The sequence below is a fragment of the Lissotriton vulgaris genome, unplaced genomic scaffold (genome assembly GCF_964263255.1).
Source record: "Lissotriton vulgaris unplaced genomic scaffold, aLisVul1.2 SCAFFOLD_228, whole genome shotgun sequence".
Lineage (NCBI taxonomy): Eukaryota > Metazoa > Chordata > Amphibia > Caudata > Salamandridae > Lissotriton > Lissotriton vulgaris.
In genome coordinates, this window is record NW_028252959.1 from 1,285,255 (window position 1) to 1,303,055 (window position 17,801).

Here is a 17,801-nt window from a genome sequence, read left to right on the forward strand (position 1 = left end):
AATGCCCCCAGGTCTACAATGCATCAAGTTGGCGCCGCCCCTCCCAGTGGTATGCACGCCTTGAATGCTGCCTGCTGTGAACACCCCCAGGTCTACAATGCATTAAGTTGGCGCCGCCCCCCCAGTGGTATGCATGCCTTGAATGCTGCCTGCTGTGAATGCCCCCAGGTCTACAATGCATTAAGTTGGTGCCGCCCCTCCCAGTGGTATGCATGCCTTGAATGCTGCCTGCTATGAACGCCCCCAGGTCTACAATGCACTAAGTTGGTGCCGCCCCTCCCAGTGGTATGCATGCCTTGAATGCTGCCTGCTGTGAACCCCCCAGGTCTACAATGCATTAAGTTGGCGCCGCCCCTCCCAGTGGTATGCATGCCTTGAATGCTGCCTGCTGTGAACACCCCCAGGTCTACAATGCATTAAGTTGGCGCCGCCCCTCCCAGTGGTATGCATGCCTTGAATGCTGCCTGCTGTGAACGCCCCCAGGTCTACAATGCACTAAGTTGGCGCCCCCGCTCCTGGTGGTATGCAAGCCTTGAATGCTGCCTGCTGTGAACACCCCCAGGTCTACAATGCACTAGGTTGGCACCCCCGCTCCTGGTGGTATGCATGCCTTGAATGCTGCCTGCTGTGAACGCCCCCAGGTCTACAATGCACTAATTTGGCGCCCCGCTCCCGTTGGTATGCATGCCTTGAATGCTGCCTGCTGTGAACGCCTCCAGGGCTATAATGCACTAAGTTTGCGCCCCCGCTCCCGGTGGTATGCATGCCTTGAATGCTGCCTGCTGTGAACCCCTCCAGGGCTATAATGCACTAAGTTGGCGCCCCCGCTCCCGGTGGTATGCATGCCTTGAATGCTGCCTGCTGTGAACCCCCCCAGGTCTACAATGCACTAAGTCAGCGTCCCCGCTCCTTGTGGTATGCATGCCTTGAACGCTGCCTGCTGTGAACGCCCCCAGATCTATAATGCAGTAAGTTGGCACCCCGCTCAGCTGCCTTCTGCATTTCTGTGGAGATGTTTAGTTAGCAAGTTAACAAACCTGAATCACATTACTGTAAAAAGTCCACTTCTATACATAGAAGGTGACAATAAGGTTAACAAGGTCTTGCGTTGTGACCGTTGTGCTGCCATGGGTTTCTCACGGTGCCCCTTTCTCCCTTGTTTTGATTACTCTGGCCGCCAGCGGTGGCAGACGGCTTGCATGGAGGAGCCTTTCCTGGGGGGGGGGTCCTACATGCAGGAGCCTTGGGAGCTGACTGGCCGAGGTGACATCTGGGTGCAATATACACACGAAGCCTCAGCCCAGAGTGCAAGGCAGGTGATGCAGAACTGACTGCACGAAGGGCAAAAGGCAGGTAACCCAAACTGAGAGTACCGAGACGGAGAGAGAGGGGGACAGGCAGTTCCAGGGAGACAGGGGCAGAAGACACAGAAATTCACTGAAGGTAGGTACGGGAGACAGTTAAAATAAATGTTACCAGGGTCACAGGGGCAGTAGACAAGAGAAGCGGATGGGTCCATAGATAAGATACCACAGTGCTGGGGAAATTGGGACAAAGGATGTGGATGCTGACTGGAGGAGAGGGCAGGTGATGCAGAGACACTAAAAATAGACCATGCCATGGGCACAGAGACAGGAACTGGCTGGTTGCGGGCAGGAGATAAGTGGAACAGGCAGTGCCAGGGGAACAGGGACAGGAGACCCGAGGGATGAACTGGAAGAGGAGGCATGAAGTGGATAAATCCGACGGTGCAAAGGGTACCGGGGCAAGAGACATGGGATAAAGAAAAGAAAAGGAGCACTGTAATATGGGTTCTGGGGCAGGAGACAAGAGAACAGGAAGGACAGTAGATGATACTGATAGTAATGGGGCAGTCAGAAGACTAAAGAGTGGTGAAATTAACTTGTATGGTTAAAGGTTGTTTAGTTGTAGTTACTACGTACAGAAATGCAACGTGAGTGTTAACTCGATAAAATAGGGAGTCTATATTCTGAAGACGAAGGAGCTTTAAACATACCTTCTCTCTCCTTTTCCAGCCACAAACGATTCAGCCTCCCCAGTTGCTTTTCCTGATTCTGGGCCATAATTACTCATTGGCAAGGGAGGCAACTCGCGTTGAGAGTGAGTGATAATGATATAGCGTAGGGCGACAGTCAGGATAAGAAAATTGGATTAAACACAAACATATCTATTCCTCACTGATTTGTTTACAGAAATACCAATGTGGCTTCCCCAATACAAATGAATCCACAACCACTCTAGTGTTGAAAAGAAAGTGGACGGAGGTAACCGGAATCTAACACTAATGTGTTTCTTTCAGATGCACAAGTTACTTGCCTTCGGTAACGATATATCTGTAAGAAACATTAGTTAGTGTTAGATTCCTTACCGCTACACTTATCTTACCCGTTCTGCAAACCGATATCTAGGGTTAAAGACATTCCTTTCAGGGCCCTAGTTTCATGGCACCAGTGTTGTTTTCTTGCATGGCTCTTCGTTCCTGGCGCGGAAAGCTATGTACAGAACTGATGTCAGCGCGCGAGGGCAGGGTCTAAGTACTCCGTCATCCAAGTAATCACAACGACGGACGCGGAGCCGCAGACGACGCCTACCGATGCGCAGGGGTACAGCTGACGAAAACTTTCCAGATCCAGTCTGACGGCTGGGGATATTCTAAGGTAAGGAATCTAACACTAACTAATGTGTTCGAGGCATGTGGGCTGCTGAATTCATATCTGTGCATAGATCGCCGCCTAGTGTTGGGTCCGGATGATTGCACATTGTTGTCCTGGAAGAGTCTTCGAAGTATCACGAGATAGGTGGCTCCTCCCCTGGACTACAGTGCGCATGGGCATCCTCTCCATCCGCAGATTGTTTTTTTCCGCCATTTGGTTCAGATGTACTTTCTTAACTCAAGTTCGGAATCGATATAAAACACTTTTTCACAAGGCCAAAAGGCCTTCGGGGCGTCAGTATTGTCTTTCGTTCGGTGCCTCGTACTAGTTCCAGTTCTTCGAGCCGGACGTCGAAGGCCGCTTGCCTTTTCGACACCTAATGCCCCATCAACGATCGACGATGGAACGGAGCCCGTTCAAACGATGCCCCGTTTGCAACTCTAAATACCCTCACATCGATGTGCACCCGGTGTGCAATAAATGCCTATCCCCGGACCACGATGAGGCCAGCTGCATGGCATGTTCTTGGTTCAGGTAGAAGAAAACACTTCAGCTTCGACGCGCCGCGAGACAGTCGGCGCAGAAAACGGCGCCCGACCCGGAGAACATCTTCAAGGCTGAAGACGACGAGGGCGTCGATGAAGAGGATCCTGAACAACAGTCGGATCCTGCGTCTGAGCAGAACTCTAACTATGATGAGGACGAAGAAGAAGACTGCGTCCATGATGAAGACGTAGTCGAGGTAGGAGACGACGCACAGGCCATCAGAGCCGTCAATGACGACTCGAGCGATGAGCAAGGCCCAACCGCAGTCGCGGGGCCCGATAATGACACTGTACTTCAAAAGGCTCAGGTCGAGGCATCGCCAGAAGGCCTTAGCCAAGATCTTAATCCACATTCTATAGCCCCGCGTCAAGGTCCGGCTAAGAATATTTCTAAAGAGCCATCGGTCGATAAACCACAATCAGCGGTGAAATCAAAACCGAAACCGACAAACACTAAATCGAAACCGAAACTGCTCAAGACAGACCTCGGATGGACGACTTCGGATTCATCGGATCCAATCAAATTGAAGAGTGTCATCGACCTTTCGGGGTCACAAGGGGGTGTCTGCCCGAAGATCGGGGCGCCGAAGCCTGTAACTAAGGTCAAGCACGTTGCACTGACCACGTCGACGTCAAAAGATGGCGACACTAACAAGGGACTCAAGACTCAGAAGACTCTCGATCCGAAGCTTCCAGCCTCCAAGCCACTAGTGGTCAAGGCCTTCGAGTTGAAGACCAAAATCAGCCCGAAAGAGCATGTCAAGCCGAAGCAGAAGAGCGTGCCTGCTACACACCAAGAGATCGAGTCGACGCAAGGCCACAAACAAGCTAGTGATTAGACAAAGTCGGTCGGATCGAAGACGGCGCCACCCTCGAAGAAGGTCAGCCCGTCTCCAACGCTTACGCCACCAATAAAGTACGGACTGCCCCCGACCGCACGACCTAAGGCGTTCGAGCCACAACAAAGCACCGACACAGCCAAAAAGGTGTTGGTAGTCTCAAGAAATCAGCCCATAGAAGAGGACATTGTGTTCCAGCGCCCTCCTATGATAATCAGTCTAAACTATTCATTGACTCAGATTCTGGCAGACTCACTGTTTATAAAAGGAAGATCATTCCAGAAAATCCTTTGGAGTCATACAAGATCCCACTCAAAAAGAAGAGGGACTCTGCCACCTCACCTGTTCTTTTTGAGCCTGTAGAGTCCTATGGACAGGAATACACCTACTCTCCCACACGTACCACTGAGGATGTGGGGGAAGGATACAATGAGGATGAATTTAATTATCCTATTTACACTGATCAAGAGGAGTCTCAACCCTAGACTGACCCTGTTGACCCTGGTGAGCCACACACCACGCCTGACACTCAGTCCTATACAGTCAAAACCTCGCCTACTGAAGATACGGCTGCGTTTAACGCATTGATTGAAAGGGCAGCCAATAATCATGATGTAGAAATGCACGCTGACCCAGTAGAGAAAGACTTTTTGTTTGACACTTTCTCAACTTCAGAAAGATCAGTAAAGACATTGCCTATGCTAAAGGGTGTCCTTAAACACGCTGGTGACATTTTCAAAGAGACCACAAGGGCAAGGGTTGTGAACCCAAGAATTGAACAGAAATACCGGCCTGCGCCTGTAGACCCTACGTATATCAAGGGCCAGCTCCCATTGGACTCCTTAGTAGTGGCTAATGCTCGTAAGAGAGCAAACTCTCAAACAAGTGGTGATGCTCCTCCTCCGGACAAAGAATCCAAAGTCTTGGAAGCTTCTGGCAAACAAGTAGCGGCTCAAGCAGCGAATATTTGGAGAATCTCAAATACACAGGCCCTATTAGCCAGATATGATAGTGCTCATTACGACACGTTAGAGCAGCTACTACAACACCTGCCTGATGCTTATAAGGAGGGAGCAGAAATGCTAATACAGGAGGGGAAGCTGATTTCAAATGCATCCATTAAATGTGCGCTAGATGCAGCAGACACAGCAGCTAGGGCCATCAACACAAGTGTGATGCTCAGAAGGCATGCCTTGCTACGCATCTCTGGTTTCAAGCCAGAGATCCAAACAACTTTAATCAATCAGCCGGTTAACCCTGACTTTCTATTTGGTCCTGATGTAGACACGACCCTAGAGAAAATTAAGAAAGACACTGAAACAGTCAAATCCATGGGGGCTCTGCAGTCACAACAGTTCAGGGGCAGTTCCTTTCGTAGCTCCGGTAACAGGGGAGCCTCCAGAGGTCAAGCATCACGGCAAGCCCAATACAACAAAGGAGGCACACAGACCACCTATACCAAAAACAATAGGGGTGGATACTGTGGGAACAGCACAAAAGGCAGAGGACGAGGAAATAATAATGCCAGATCCTCCGCCACCAATAAACAGTGATGTCTTGTCACTGCCCCCAGACCATATAACACCGGTCGGGGGAAGACTTCAGCAGTTCCTGCCAGTCTGGGAAGGCATTACCACAGACAGGTGGGTAAGACAACTTATCCAATAAGGCTATTGTCTAGAACTAACCTCCACTCCACCCAACATACCCCCAAGGCACCGTCCTATGTCCGCAGAGCACATGCACTTATTGCAGCAAGAAGTCATCTGCATGCTGCAAAAAGGGGCCATAGAACTCGTGCCTTTAGAACAACAGGGTACAGGGGTGTACTCACTGTACTTCTTAATCCCAAAGAAGGACGGGTCTCTCAGGCCCATACTGGACCTCAGACCCCTGAACCAATACATCTTGTCAGAACATTTTCACATGCTCACTTTGCAGCAAGTTCTACCATTGCTCAGTCAGGGAGATTTCCTAGCAACCCTAGACCTGAAGGACACATATTTCCACATTCCAATTCACCCAGGACACAGGAAATATCTCAGGTTCACCATAAACAACCAGCATTACCAGTTCAAGGTCCTGCCTTTCGGGGTCACTACAGCCCCCAGAGTGTTTACCAAGTGCTTGGCGACAGTAGCTGCGCACCTTCGGAGACAACCCATCCATGTCTATCCTTATCTGGACGACTGGCTTATCCAAGCAAAGTCAGCCCAGCAATGTGCCAGCCACATGTCCCGCACGATTCATCTCCTACACAGTCTAGGATTTTCACTAAATTACCCAAAATCTCATCTTCAACCCGCACATGTACAACAGTACCTAGGAGCGACAATAAACACTCTGGCAGCAACAGCACAGCCAAACTCAGCGAGAATCAACAGCATGCAATTGCTGATTCAGAAATTCAGACCCCAACACTCTCCCAGCGCAGGTATTTATGCAGTTGATAGGTATGATGGCCTCCTGCATCTTCATAGTCCCTCACGCGAGGCTACACATGCGTCCGCTTCAGGAGTGCTTGGCACGACTGTGGAACCAGGCTCAAGGGCATCTAAAAGACCTAGTGTTGGTGACCGGTCGTGCATTCAACTCTCTGCATTGGTGGAACGCACAAAACCTTTGCAGGGGAATATCCCGTTCCAAGAGCCTGTACCACAGATAGTGCTGACGACGGACACATCTCTCCAGGGCTGGGGAGCGCATGTCCTCCATTATACAGTGCAGGGACTATGGACGACGCAGCAGCAGAAGATGCAAATCAACCTGCTGGAAATGATGGCAATCTTCATGGCGATGAAGGCGTTCAAATTGCATTTGTGCAACAAGGTCGTGCTGATCCTGACGGACAGCATGACTGCCATGTATTACATCCAGAAGCAGGGAGGGACACACTCTCCAAAATTGTCACACCTAGCCCAGAGCATGTGGAAGTGGACCATTCAAAGAAACATGTTCCTCATGGCGGAACACCTCCCAGGCAAGGACAACCAGATGCGGACCTGCTCAGCAGGCACAGCCATCAGATGCACGAGTGGGAGATACATCCCTCGATGCTACAACCGTATTTCCAGCAGTGGGGTCATCCAGAGATAGACCTATTCGCCACAAAGAAAAACGCAAAATGCCAAACCTTCGCCGCCAGGTTCCCATACCCGCAGTCTCGGGGCAATGTGATATGGATGAACTGGTCAGGCAGATTTGCGTACGCTTTTCCTCCAACACCGCTTATACCGTTGGTGGCGCGCAAACTGCGGCAGCACTCAATGACACTCATCCTAGTTGCTCCAACATGGGCAAGGCAGGCTTGGTACATCACGTTCCTAGAACTTTCAGTGGTGCCTCACCAACGACTGCGACTCACACCCAGTCTCCTCACTCAGAGCCGTGGAGACATTCAGCACCCAGATCCGCAACAGTTGAGCCTTGCAATATGGCTCCTGAGGTCATAGAGTTTGGCTACCTGAACCTGCCCCCTGACTGTATGAACATTATCAAGGAGGCAAGAAGACCTACAATCAGGGCATGCTATGCGGCAAAATGGAAGCGATTTGTCATTTATTGTTCCAATAATGACATAAATCCGCTAGATGCATCAACGCAAAAGATTGTGTTATTTGTTGCATCTACACAGATGCAATATGGCATATAGTTCAATCAGGATACATATAGCTGCAATGGCAGCTTATCTTCAAAACAGACAGCACCTTTCCCTTTTCAGAGTGCCAGCCATTAAAGCTTTTATGGAGGGACTCAAAAGAGTAATTCCTCCCAGACACCTGCCTTCACCTGTCTGGAATCTAAACATAGTTCTCACCAGACTGATGGGACCACCTTTTGAACCTCTTCACTCTTGTGAGATACAGTTTCTGACATGGAAAGTGGCCTTTCTAGTAGCGATCACATCGCTAAGAAGAGTTAGTGAGCTTCAAGCCCTAACTATTCAGGAGCCTTTCATACAGATTCATGCTAATAGGGTAGTGCTGCGTACCAACCCTAAATTTATGCCTAAGGTGGTGTCACAGTTCCACATTAACCAAACGATAGAACTGCCTGTATTCTTCCCAAATCCTGATTCAGTGGCAGACCGAGCACTGCACACACTAGATGTTAAAAGAGCTCTCCTGTACTACATAGACAGGACAAAAGATTTCAGGAAAACTAAGCAACTGTTTGTTGCCTTCTCTCCACAGCACAAAGGCAACCCCATTTCCAAATCAGGTATAGCCAGATGGATTGTTAAGTGCATACAAATCTGTTATCAAAAGGCTAAATGCACATTAACAGTTCACCCAAGAGCGCATTCCCACACGCAAGTTAGGGGCATCCAAGGCTTTCCTAGGTAACATTCCTCTAGAGGATATATGTAGAGCAGCCACATGGACCACCATACATACATTTACCAAACACTACTGCGTGGATGTACACTCCAAACAGCAAGCTGCTGTAGGACAGGCTGTTCTCAGAATTCTTTTTCAGACTGCTGCAGCTGGCACGGGCAACCACCGCTAAGGAGGAAACTGCTATTTATTCTATGCATAGATATGAATTCAGCAGCCCACATGCCTCGAACGGAATATGCTACTTACCAGTATGCATCTGTTCTTGGCACGTAGGGCTGCTGACATTCATATCGCCCGCCCTCCTCCCCGGTGCCTGTCGCAGCTGTAGCACTCAGAATTATTCTCAAGCATGGTCATCACTTACTGTATCATACTCCATCTCTGCCACAATGGTGAAAAACAATCTGAGGATGGAGAGGATGCCCATGCGCACTGTAGTCCAGGGGAGGAGCCACCTATCTCGTGATACTTCGAAGACTCTTCCAGGACAACAATGTGCAATCATCCGGACCCAACACTAGGCGGCGATCTATGCACAGATATGAATGTCAGCAGCCCTACATGCCAAGAACAGATGCATACTGGTAAGTAGCATATTCCTTCTCAAAGATATATCGTTACCGAAGGTAAGTAACTTGTGCATTTTAAATCTTCCATATATATAACGGAACATGTCATATTGTTCCGACTGTACATTATTTCCTGAGCATCGGTGCGCAATATTACTTCTAGCTCATTTTTTTCTCCAGTATTATCTGTTCAGTGCAAGCTGCTTGTAGTCTGTGTGTTTAACCCCTTGTATGCTGGTGACGAACCCCAGCCGTCATGCACTACGGTGCTCGTGTGCTGATGACGGCTGGGGTTCGTCATGGCCCGCCCCTGTTCGTTTGTTTACCGCACAGCGGCGGAAACGGGCCAGCAGCGAAGGGGTTAAATAAAAAAATCCTACATCTAGTTAGAGTCCTGAGGGAGTAAGGCATTGTGATAGTTGTCAGGAATATCGGGAGTGTTTTTGAGTCTATAGCGCAAGAGTTCAACACGGAAGGACGCACAGCAATTTAAAAAAACAAGCATTGGCCTCGCGGCCGTTAAAGTAATGCAGCACTGCCGCAAAATGAAATAAAAAAAAAACCCTGTGAGTTGCTCGCACGCGCGTGCACTACGGAAAAAAGTGCTGTGCACGTTGCGCGCGCTTGTGCTCGTTCTAGCAAGCTGGTGGCAGGCAAGGTAGCGCTTTTTGAAGCAGCTACTAAATGTCTTGCAAGACAGCGCATGTACTGACTCTAGCGAGACCTAAAAAGTGGTAAAAAAGTCAATCCTCAGCGACAGGACTTTTCTGTTGTGGCAACATTATTGTGGATAACATTGTGACATTGTCCCCACACTTTTTCCAATGAATACAATCTGTGTAGATGAGGAAATCGTTTTGCCATGTTTCAGTACTTGTACTTGCTGTTGAGTTGCCTGAGCTTTGGTCATTTATGGGGGATTTCACTCAGCAGACACCGTTGTGTAGAGTTGTGGAGCCTGCTTGCAAACAGCTCACCTTGTTACTGTGGTGTGTTCTTACGAGTTGCGGTACAGATCACTTGCTTCAATAGGGAAATGCCAGATCAGTGTACTATTTCAAAGAGTACATTTGGGGGTGTCTGCGAGTGGTGGGAAAACCTGCTACTGTGAAAATATGCTGATCTAGAGCAGAATTAAATCAATATTATGAACAAAGATTTGAAATAATTTGAATGGGTTCTGGTTTTAGTGGAGATAAGAAGATGAGTGGTCACGTTCTTACTAAGCATGCTGGAACATGTAGAAAATTGAGGTTTTAACGCAGTGTGAAAAAGAAAAGTTGGTTACATTTTGTTTACTTATTTAGGTGTTAGTTTGAATTCTGATATCTGTTCTTGGATGTCTTGATATGGGATTGTTGGATTGATAGGGCATGAATGATCTATATATTATATAAATCAAGAAATTAATCTATCAGATTGTGGGTTGGCTTTAGTCCAGTTTTAGGAAGTAAAAAGAGAAGGCTGATATGTCTGTTATTGAGTGACTGGGATGTTGAAGATGCAGGACAGCATTTAACAATAAACCACAAACGTATCCTCAGATCGATTATCTACCACTGAATGGAGTATTCTCAAAGACCCTCACCCATTCCGTTTGTAGGATACTTCATCATTGGGTCTAATCCTTGGAGTTGAGAAGGCACTCAAATATTTTTCAGGGTGATTTAAGAGGTAAAAATCCCTAGGGGCTACCCAAGTATTCCTGTATTTCGGGTACTCATGGTAAGGTTTAAAAACATGAAATGTATGATTCTCCTGCTATCTCCGTCTCTTGGGGCATTAAGATTCCACGGCTTTCTTCAGGACTAGTTAAAAAGAAATACTATTGCTGTGTTGTTGTCTTATCCCTATCAGACCGGTGCATTTAGAGGATATAGAAAAAAGTTATCATGTGGGCTAACTTAGCCTTGGGCAAATCAGTACTGCTAATGCCTGCAAAAGGCAGGAAGGCATACATAATATATATATTTAGCAGAAATTCATATGTTTTTAGTTTCCTTCATTCTGAATAAGGAAAATTACAAAAAAGTATATCCAGTGACTGCACACAAATACAGCACACCCACTATGCATGCAATTTAAACATGGGACATCCAACACTGCAAACTTAGGTGAACAAATGTCAGTTGACTATTAACTCTCACCCTATGCCTACATATAATAGGTTGTTTTTTGGAGCACACGGCTCACATGCTTCTGTAGTCGCACACTGAAAGTAAACCAGACAAATCGTTAGGAGAAACTCCCCTCCCCCTAGTCTGTAATTATTATGTCCTTAAGTGAAATTAGCCAATCTATCATTGCCTTCCCATATTTCCAACCAGTAGTCACTTACTTTACTATGCGCGTCATGCAATGTCATGACAAACCTGTGTATGTTCCTCTGGCTCCTACTGTGAGAGCACGACTCGCTTCCTGAAATGAAGTTTTGCCTGTAAGAACTTGTCCTGTATGTCTCGCTATTAGAGATGTGTTGTCTTTGTCCCCAGCATCACTGGGGGATGTAGTTTGAAAACTTTTTTCTAATTTTGTGTGTGGGCACAGTTATATAAACAGACTCACTATTTAAACACTTGTCTGTTCTATCCTGAGACTGTATGATCATTAGTATAGTGTGTTAAATAAACACAGTCTCTTAGATGTTTATGGCTTTTCTGTTCAGTGAATCCCCGTCCTTTCCTGTTTTCTTTATATGTAGGATATAACTAATATGGTGACGATTATGCTTTACTATGTAGCTCAATAAAAGGGAATCTGATGGTAGTGGTAGAAAGCAGCACACCTTTGGAGTTTAGGGGTACCAGTCTTTCTCTTATCTTGACGACTGGCTTTTGAAAGCGGGCTCACCCCAGACAGTCGTCAACCACCTTCAGACTACGGTGAACATCCTGTCATCTTTGGGGTTCAATATCAATGTGCAGAAGTTACAACTGACTCCTTCTCATACAACCCCCTTCATCTGATAGACTTGTAGCCGCAGATTACTTATCTTAGAATATTTCCCAGGCGTCTTACACCTGGAAACTTTTCAAACAGTAACTCTGCACGCTGGTAGGTGGCATCGGTCAGATTCAGATTGTCATCGTGCCAGATGTGATGCGTGCAGGCCTTTATAGACGTCAATCCAGCACGATGAAATCCGCTATTTTCTCTCTTCCCGGACGGCCAGTGAAGATCCAGAGAGAACTACCCCCAGTCACATTTTAACTGACCATTTTTCAATGTTTTGTTGAAGCTTTTTTCAATTACATTTTCTCCCAGTGTGTGAGCGATGCCCCCCCAAAAAATTGGTGGGTTTTAAGCCCCGTGGTGCAGATGTCTGTCACAGACCCTCACCTGGTTTGTCTTTTGCGCGTCACGCCAGGCCACCATTCCAAGACCTGTGAGAACTGCTACGTACAACCCTGAGGCTATGTGGTAGCGGTCTCTGGAGCTCCTGGTCGCCCATGTTGGATGACTCTGCGATGATCTGCATCCTAGCCACGTGGAGGGTCCAGGGACCTTAACGTTTGTGGAGCCGCTCTTGACGTTGGTATTCACGGTCTAAGGCCTCATCGGGTAATTCAAAGACCGTCTAAGAAACCCCACCTCCCAAAACGTATTTAGAGAATAAGCATATAGTCATTATTCCACATTGTGTAAATATTTTTTCATCCATTAGGGTACTATTCCATTGTCGTAATACAATTCTTTATTCACAAAAGTACTTGTTTTTTTATATAATGCTCATCATATACTACAGAATACAAGATCAACATACAATGTCATCACTGTCTCCATATGTTGTACATAGCCATCCAACAAAAAAGGGGAAGGGGGAAGAAGGAGCTGAATCTAGGTCCATTGACTCATGCTCCTGAAAACTAGGATAGTAGAACATGGGAGTCACAGTTCCTCTAAGGAAGAAGTGGGATATAAAGTAGAAGGCTGTTGTCATTCTCAAGCAATAATTTCTGGGGACATTGTGTCCTAGTCCTGGTGCCCTCAAACACCTGAAAGATGTCATGCTTCATCATTGGGCGGTGCTCCTCGTCGGGCCAGCGCTGCAATGCCCTAAGGGTCCCCCGAAGGATCACTTTTTCAGAGATCTTCTTAGTGCTAAAGCTGTAAGGGTGTGTGCTGGTCTGAGTGGCAGTGGTGTCCTAGTGTGAGGTTAAAAGATGGCTGGAGAGGTGTCTAGTGACATTTAATGGGAAATTACCCCTCTGTCATCAGTAAAAAAAAGAAATAGAGGTTGTGCTGCTTGAGGGTGATAATGGCCCCCAGTAGCTAGACCGATGTCATACCCATAATGGGCATGTTGAAGGTCAACATATTTCGCACCGTTGAGTGGTTTGAGGAGGAAATCCCTTGCCCTTCTTCAAGACCAATGTAAAAGTGCAGTGAGTGCTAATGTAGCGAAGTGGCCTTTCAATTTAGGTGTAGTGACACTTATTGAATGAGAAAAAAAAAATGATCTGTAAGGACAATGAATACAAAGTAAAACGAGTAAATACAAGAAACCCTAACAGAAGGGTAACGTTAAACAGGATCCAACGACCCCCATTGGTCAACCATGTGCTTGTGGTATTTATCAACTACTGCTATTGTACAATAGTTGATTCCAGCGGTTGGCTGTCGTTGTATAGTGTTTAAAAAGGACGAACAAACAAGTCAGAATGAAGTAATCTTATTTGTAGATCATGACATGATGTCAGAATGCAGACACAGACAAAAAACACATAATATATCAAGTTCAGTCTCAGTGCCATCACTTTTAAAAATACCAGCCATGGGGTAGAAGTGTTGTTATTATGGTAGGATAGCGCGGTATTGTGATCCAAAAGACATATAGCTATTCAAGGTTAAACTATTGATGGCAAGACCTCAGGTCACTGTGCTCCAGAGCAAATGTTTGGCATGGCATACACTTACCTATAATAATAGGGCAAAATGCCCCATGAGGTGCGGCTGAGGACTGTCAACCTACCCAACCTCTCGCCGCCTCGGTAGAATGTACGATGCAGCTCCCACTGTATTTGTGCTGTAACGAGGCAGCTGGTGAGAAAATTAAGGATGGATTTAACCCAGATCTTTTGACTGTGGTGAATGTTTGATTTGCTCTGCATTCCATCCATCATCAGTGTGTCTTTTGCTTTCTCTCCCTAAGTGCGCCGGGTATGCCCAGACTTGGGTCCCGGGCTCACTTTGCCACTGGATTCAAGCTAACTTTGTTGATGAGGGGCGGTGCCCCGAAACCAGCCCCAGGATGCTTGTTTCCGACAGGCATTGTATTTGAAAAGAGAGTCTGCATCAGGCCTTCAATCAAGCCTCCCATCTGGGAGGAACTCATGTCACAGCTGCAGAGCAGAATCCTGCATGCAAACCTTCAAACACTTCGTTTTCATGCATGGAGATTGAGGTGCAGCAGCTGACAGTCTTTGACCTCCCTCCGGGAATCTGTAATTCTATTCTGTCAACCAGGCATCCCTCAAATAAGACAGAATACGCCTGCCTATGGGACACATTACTGGCATGTGGCATCTTTATACAAGGTGTTATTAATTCTTAGCTCAGCAAGGCTTTGCTTTGGGCCCAATTAAAGACTATCTCTGCTTTCTCTGCCATCTCTGATTTCTTCCTTTTGCTGGATCGACCCTCCTTTTCTAAGTCACTTGTTGTGACTCGTTTCTTGAAAGAACTTAAAACGTCTGATCCCACCAAAACCATTCATTGTGCTCCAATGGGACTTAATTTTAGTCGTACATGTCTTGATGTGCTCGCCATTCGAACCCCTACACAGCTGTCCACTTCATCTGTGGACCATCAAAATAGCCTTCCTGGTGGCCATAACATTGGCCAGAAGGGTCAGTGAACTGCATGCACTATCTTTGCGCAATCCTTACACATCTCTTCTCCCCAGACAAATTGGTTTAAACACATACTTCTGTTCTACAAAAGGTTGTCACAGAGGGTTGTTGTTCTACATTGATGGTACCAGAGAGCGCCGGGTGGATGTTCAGCTCTTCATTGGTTATGATGGGGCGAAGAGAGAAAAAGCTGTGGAGAAATGGATAATCTCATGATGGATTGTGATCTGCATGTAAATCTGCAACACATTGGCCAAGTATCAACCCCCGGAGGGCTTGCATCGTCATTTCACCAGAGCCAAGACTGCGACCACTGAGTTAGTTTTCAGTCCCTGTCCTGGACATCTGTTCGATTGCAACATGGGTGTCTCTGCACACTTTTTTTAAACAATACTGCCTGAACTGTGAAGTCTGTTGTGACGATCAATTTGCCTGTTTGGTCCTCCAGGAATTTTTAGTCTAAATCTGTTTGCAGACCCACCCCAGGAGAGGTATTGATTGGGTATCTATTCTAAGGTAAGTAATCTGTGGCTAGAAGTCTCTGCCAGATGAACAAGTTACTTACCTTCAGTCGCACCTTTTCTGATAGAGAATCTATCTAGCTACAGATTCCTTACCAACCAACCCAACCCCCCCACCTCCTCCCCCTCCTCTGCGAACTGATTGCTCTGTGTAGGTGGCCCATTTGAAGTCCCTAGTGCCAGCACCCTGATATATTAGCCGACTCTGTGGCTCTGTGCTTCTGGAAATGTTGTGACAAGTAACTGATAACAGCACGCTGGGGTGGTGCTTATATATGCTTGCGTACAGCACTTTTGGCAGGAATGACACTGACAATGCCGATGCGGAACTGACCTACGCCACCTACTGCAAGCAGGGGTCGTGCTTTAAAGTTTATGGATCCAGTCTAACGCTTGGAGGATATTCTAAATCGACGATCAGGAATCTGTAGCTAGTTTGAGTCCCTACCAGATAATGCATTACCGAAGCTAAGTAAGTTGTTCATCAGAACCATTCTGGGCATAATTTGGTTTTGTTTCTTTCATCGGAAAGGAGAGTCCAGGACATTCAGGCTATGAACCTGATCTTTCAGCCTCTATCCTGGATTTCAGTATGGTCAACTTTTAGGTTGCTAGGGCTGATGACTTCCTGAATTCTCCTTGTCTAGCATGTCTGGTGGCATATGCCTCTCTACAGTTTGATCGAATTTTCAAAGGAAAGCACAGAGAGGCAACATAAATATTAAAAAGCACAAATGTAAAGCAAGAGAATCTATCCGGACTCTTTAATTATGTTATATCTGATCCTTTAACGGATACTTGAACCACACACGACGTAAGGCGATGAGAATTTTCACAGGGCCCAACACCATGGTGTCCTCTGCAACCACGCCCAGATTTCAGCAACAGATTACTTCAGGGGTGGTTGATGTCAGCTTAGCAACCAGACGTCCCTCGACAAAGACAGTATACTTCCTTCGTTGGGACAAATTTGTAGCTTGGAGTGGCACACAGACACCCCACCCCTCCCCCAGTTCCCCCTTCTCCAGACAGTTATGTGATATTTGTTGTTTGTTTTGACTCTCACCCAGCAAGGTCTTGCCCTGAGCACAGTTAAAGAGTATCTTTCGGCTTTTTGGGGGTTGCAGGGTCAATCCTCGTTATGTAAATCACCTGTTGTGAAGTGTTTTTGGAAAGGCAAACAACACATGTTTCCACCCTCTCCTTTATTATGCTACAGTGGGACCTTCACTTGGTTCATACATTTTTAATGTGTACTCCATCTGAGCCGCTTTACAGCTATCTTTTGTGACTTTGAGACAAAGTTACGCTTAGTCAACACGCTTGTGAATGGGACAGTCAGAATGCAGAAAATATATATTTAAACATGGTATAATGTGCTACGAGATGTTTTGCAAAAGACCAAACTGTATTGTAAATATAGTGCTTTAAACCTAGTTAATTTCGAAAGCCTGCAGTACTTTTTATTTCAAGTTCTCTTTCCACTGTGTGTGACGTATGACCTACATGGAAACTATTATTGTTTGAATTTTACAGACACCAATGTTGGGGAGGCTCTGAAAGTAGATCTTGGCGAACCCCACAGAAGGGTTTGGAGGAAAAGTCCTGCTAATACTCTATTGAAGGCTCTTGGTGAAGCAGAAATACAATGTCAGACTACAACTCTGCTTGTCCCCAGTGGTAAGTAGTAACATACCTGCTAAGATTTGATATTGGTAAACATCAGCTTCTTATGGACGTCTCTGCACAGGGCAGCACAGGTTTAAAAATGGAACTATCTGAAGCACTAACAAAAACTATTGATATTCAAGGATTTTTTACGTCCTCCATGTATTATCTACTTACAGATAATTATTGTAAACAAAAGTTGGGTAGTGAAGTTTTACCTGCGCACGGTCTAGGGCATGTATAAATCTATTTGAATTATAACCACAATTGCTACTAGGGGGACCCAAAACGGCCACCACCCGTGCTGTAGATTCACAATTGCTAAATAGTATAGAAATTTGGATCGGATTCCCCGAGCATTAACATATTATTCACAAATCTCTAAAAAGAAAAGAAAATAATTTTTTTATGAATTATCCAAAATTAGGTGTTCAGTACATTCCAAATCCAGTTGAGAATTTTTTTTATTTCCGTATTCTTCAGATTTTACAGCGAAGACGTTTAAAACACAGGTCCAATTTCATATAGTACAGCCAAAACCAGTGTCAAGAACAGCCAACACGCGTGTTTTGCCAATGGAATATTATTCTTAATGACTTTCTCAGGGCTCAGACAACTTTAAATAACATTCATTTACTGGTCTTGGTATTTTGAAATCCACTATATTCCGACATGAGGAACACATCCAATTTAAGGCATCATATCATGGGTCAATAATTCTTGGATATTTATTCCAATGTCCACGTAACCTGTACTTGCTTTCTAGCTTTAATACCCAATAATTCCTAA

General features: G+C 46.1%; 1 protein-coding gene across 2 annotated transcripts in view; it reads left to right on the plus strand.

Annotated features, from left to right (window-relative positions):
* The window catches only part of LOC147661202 (serine/threonine-protein kinase Nek1-like), a 1,124,062-nt gene that overhangs the window by 657,643 nt on the left and 448,618 nt on the right, over positions 1-17,801 (plus strand). For both annotated transcript variants that reach the window (XM_086951243.1, XM_086951242.1), the window contains one exon: positions 16,881-17,024. In XM_086951243.1, the coding sequence (XP_086807369.1) occupies positions 16,881-17,024 (144 nt within the window). The remainder of the gene's footprint in view (positions 1-16,880; positions 17,025-17,801) is intronic.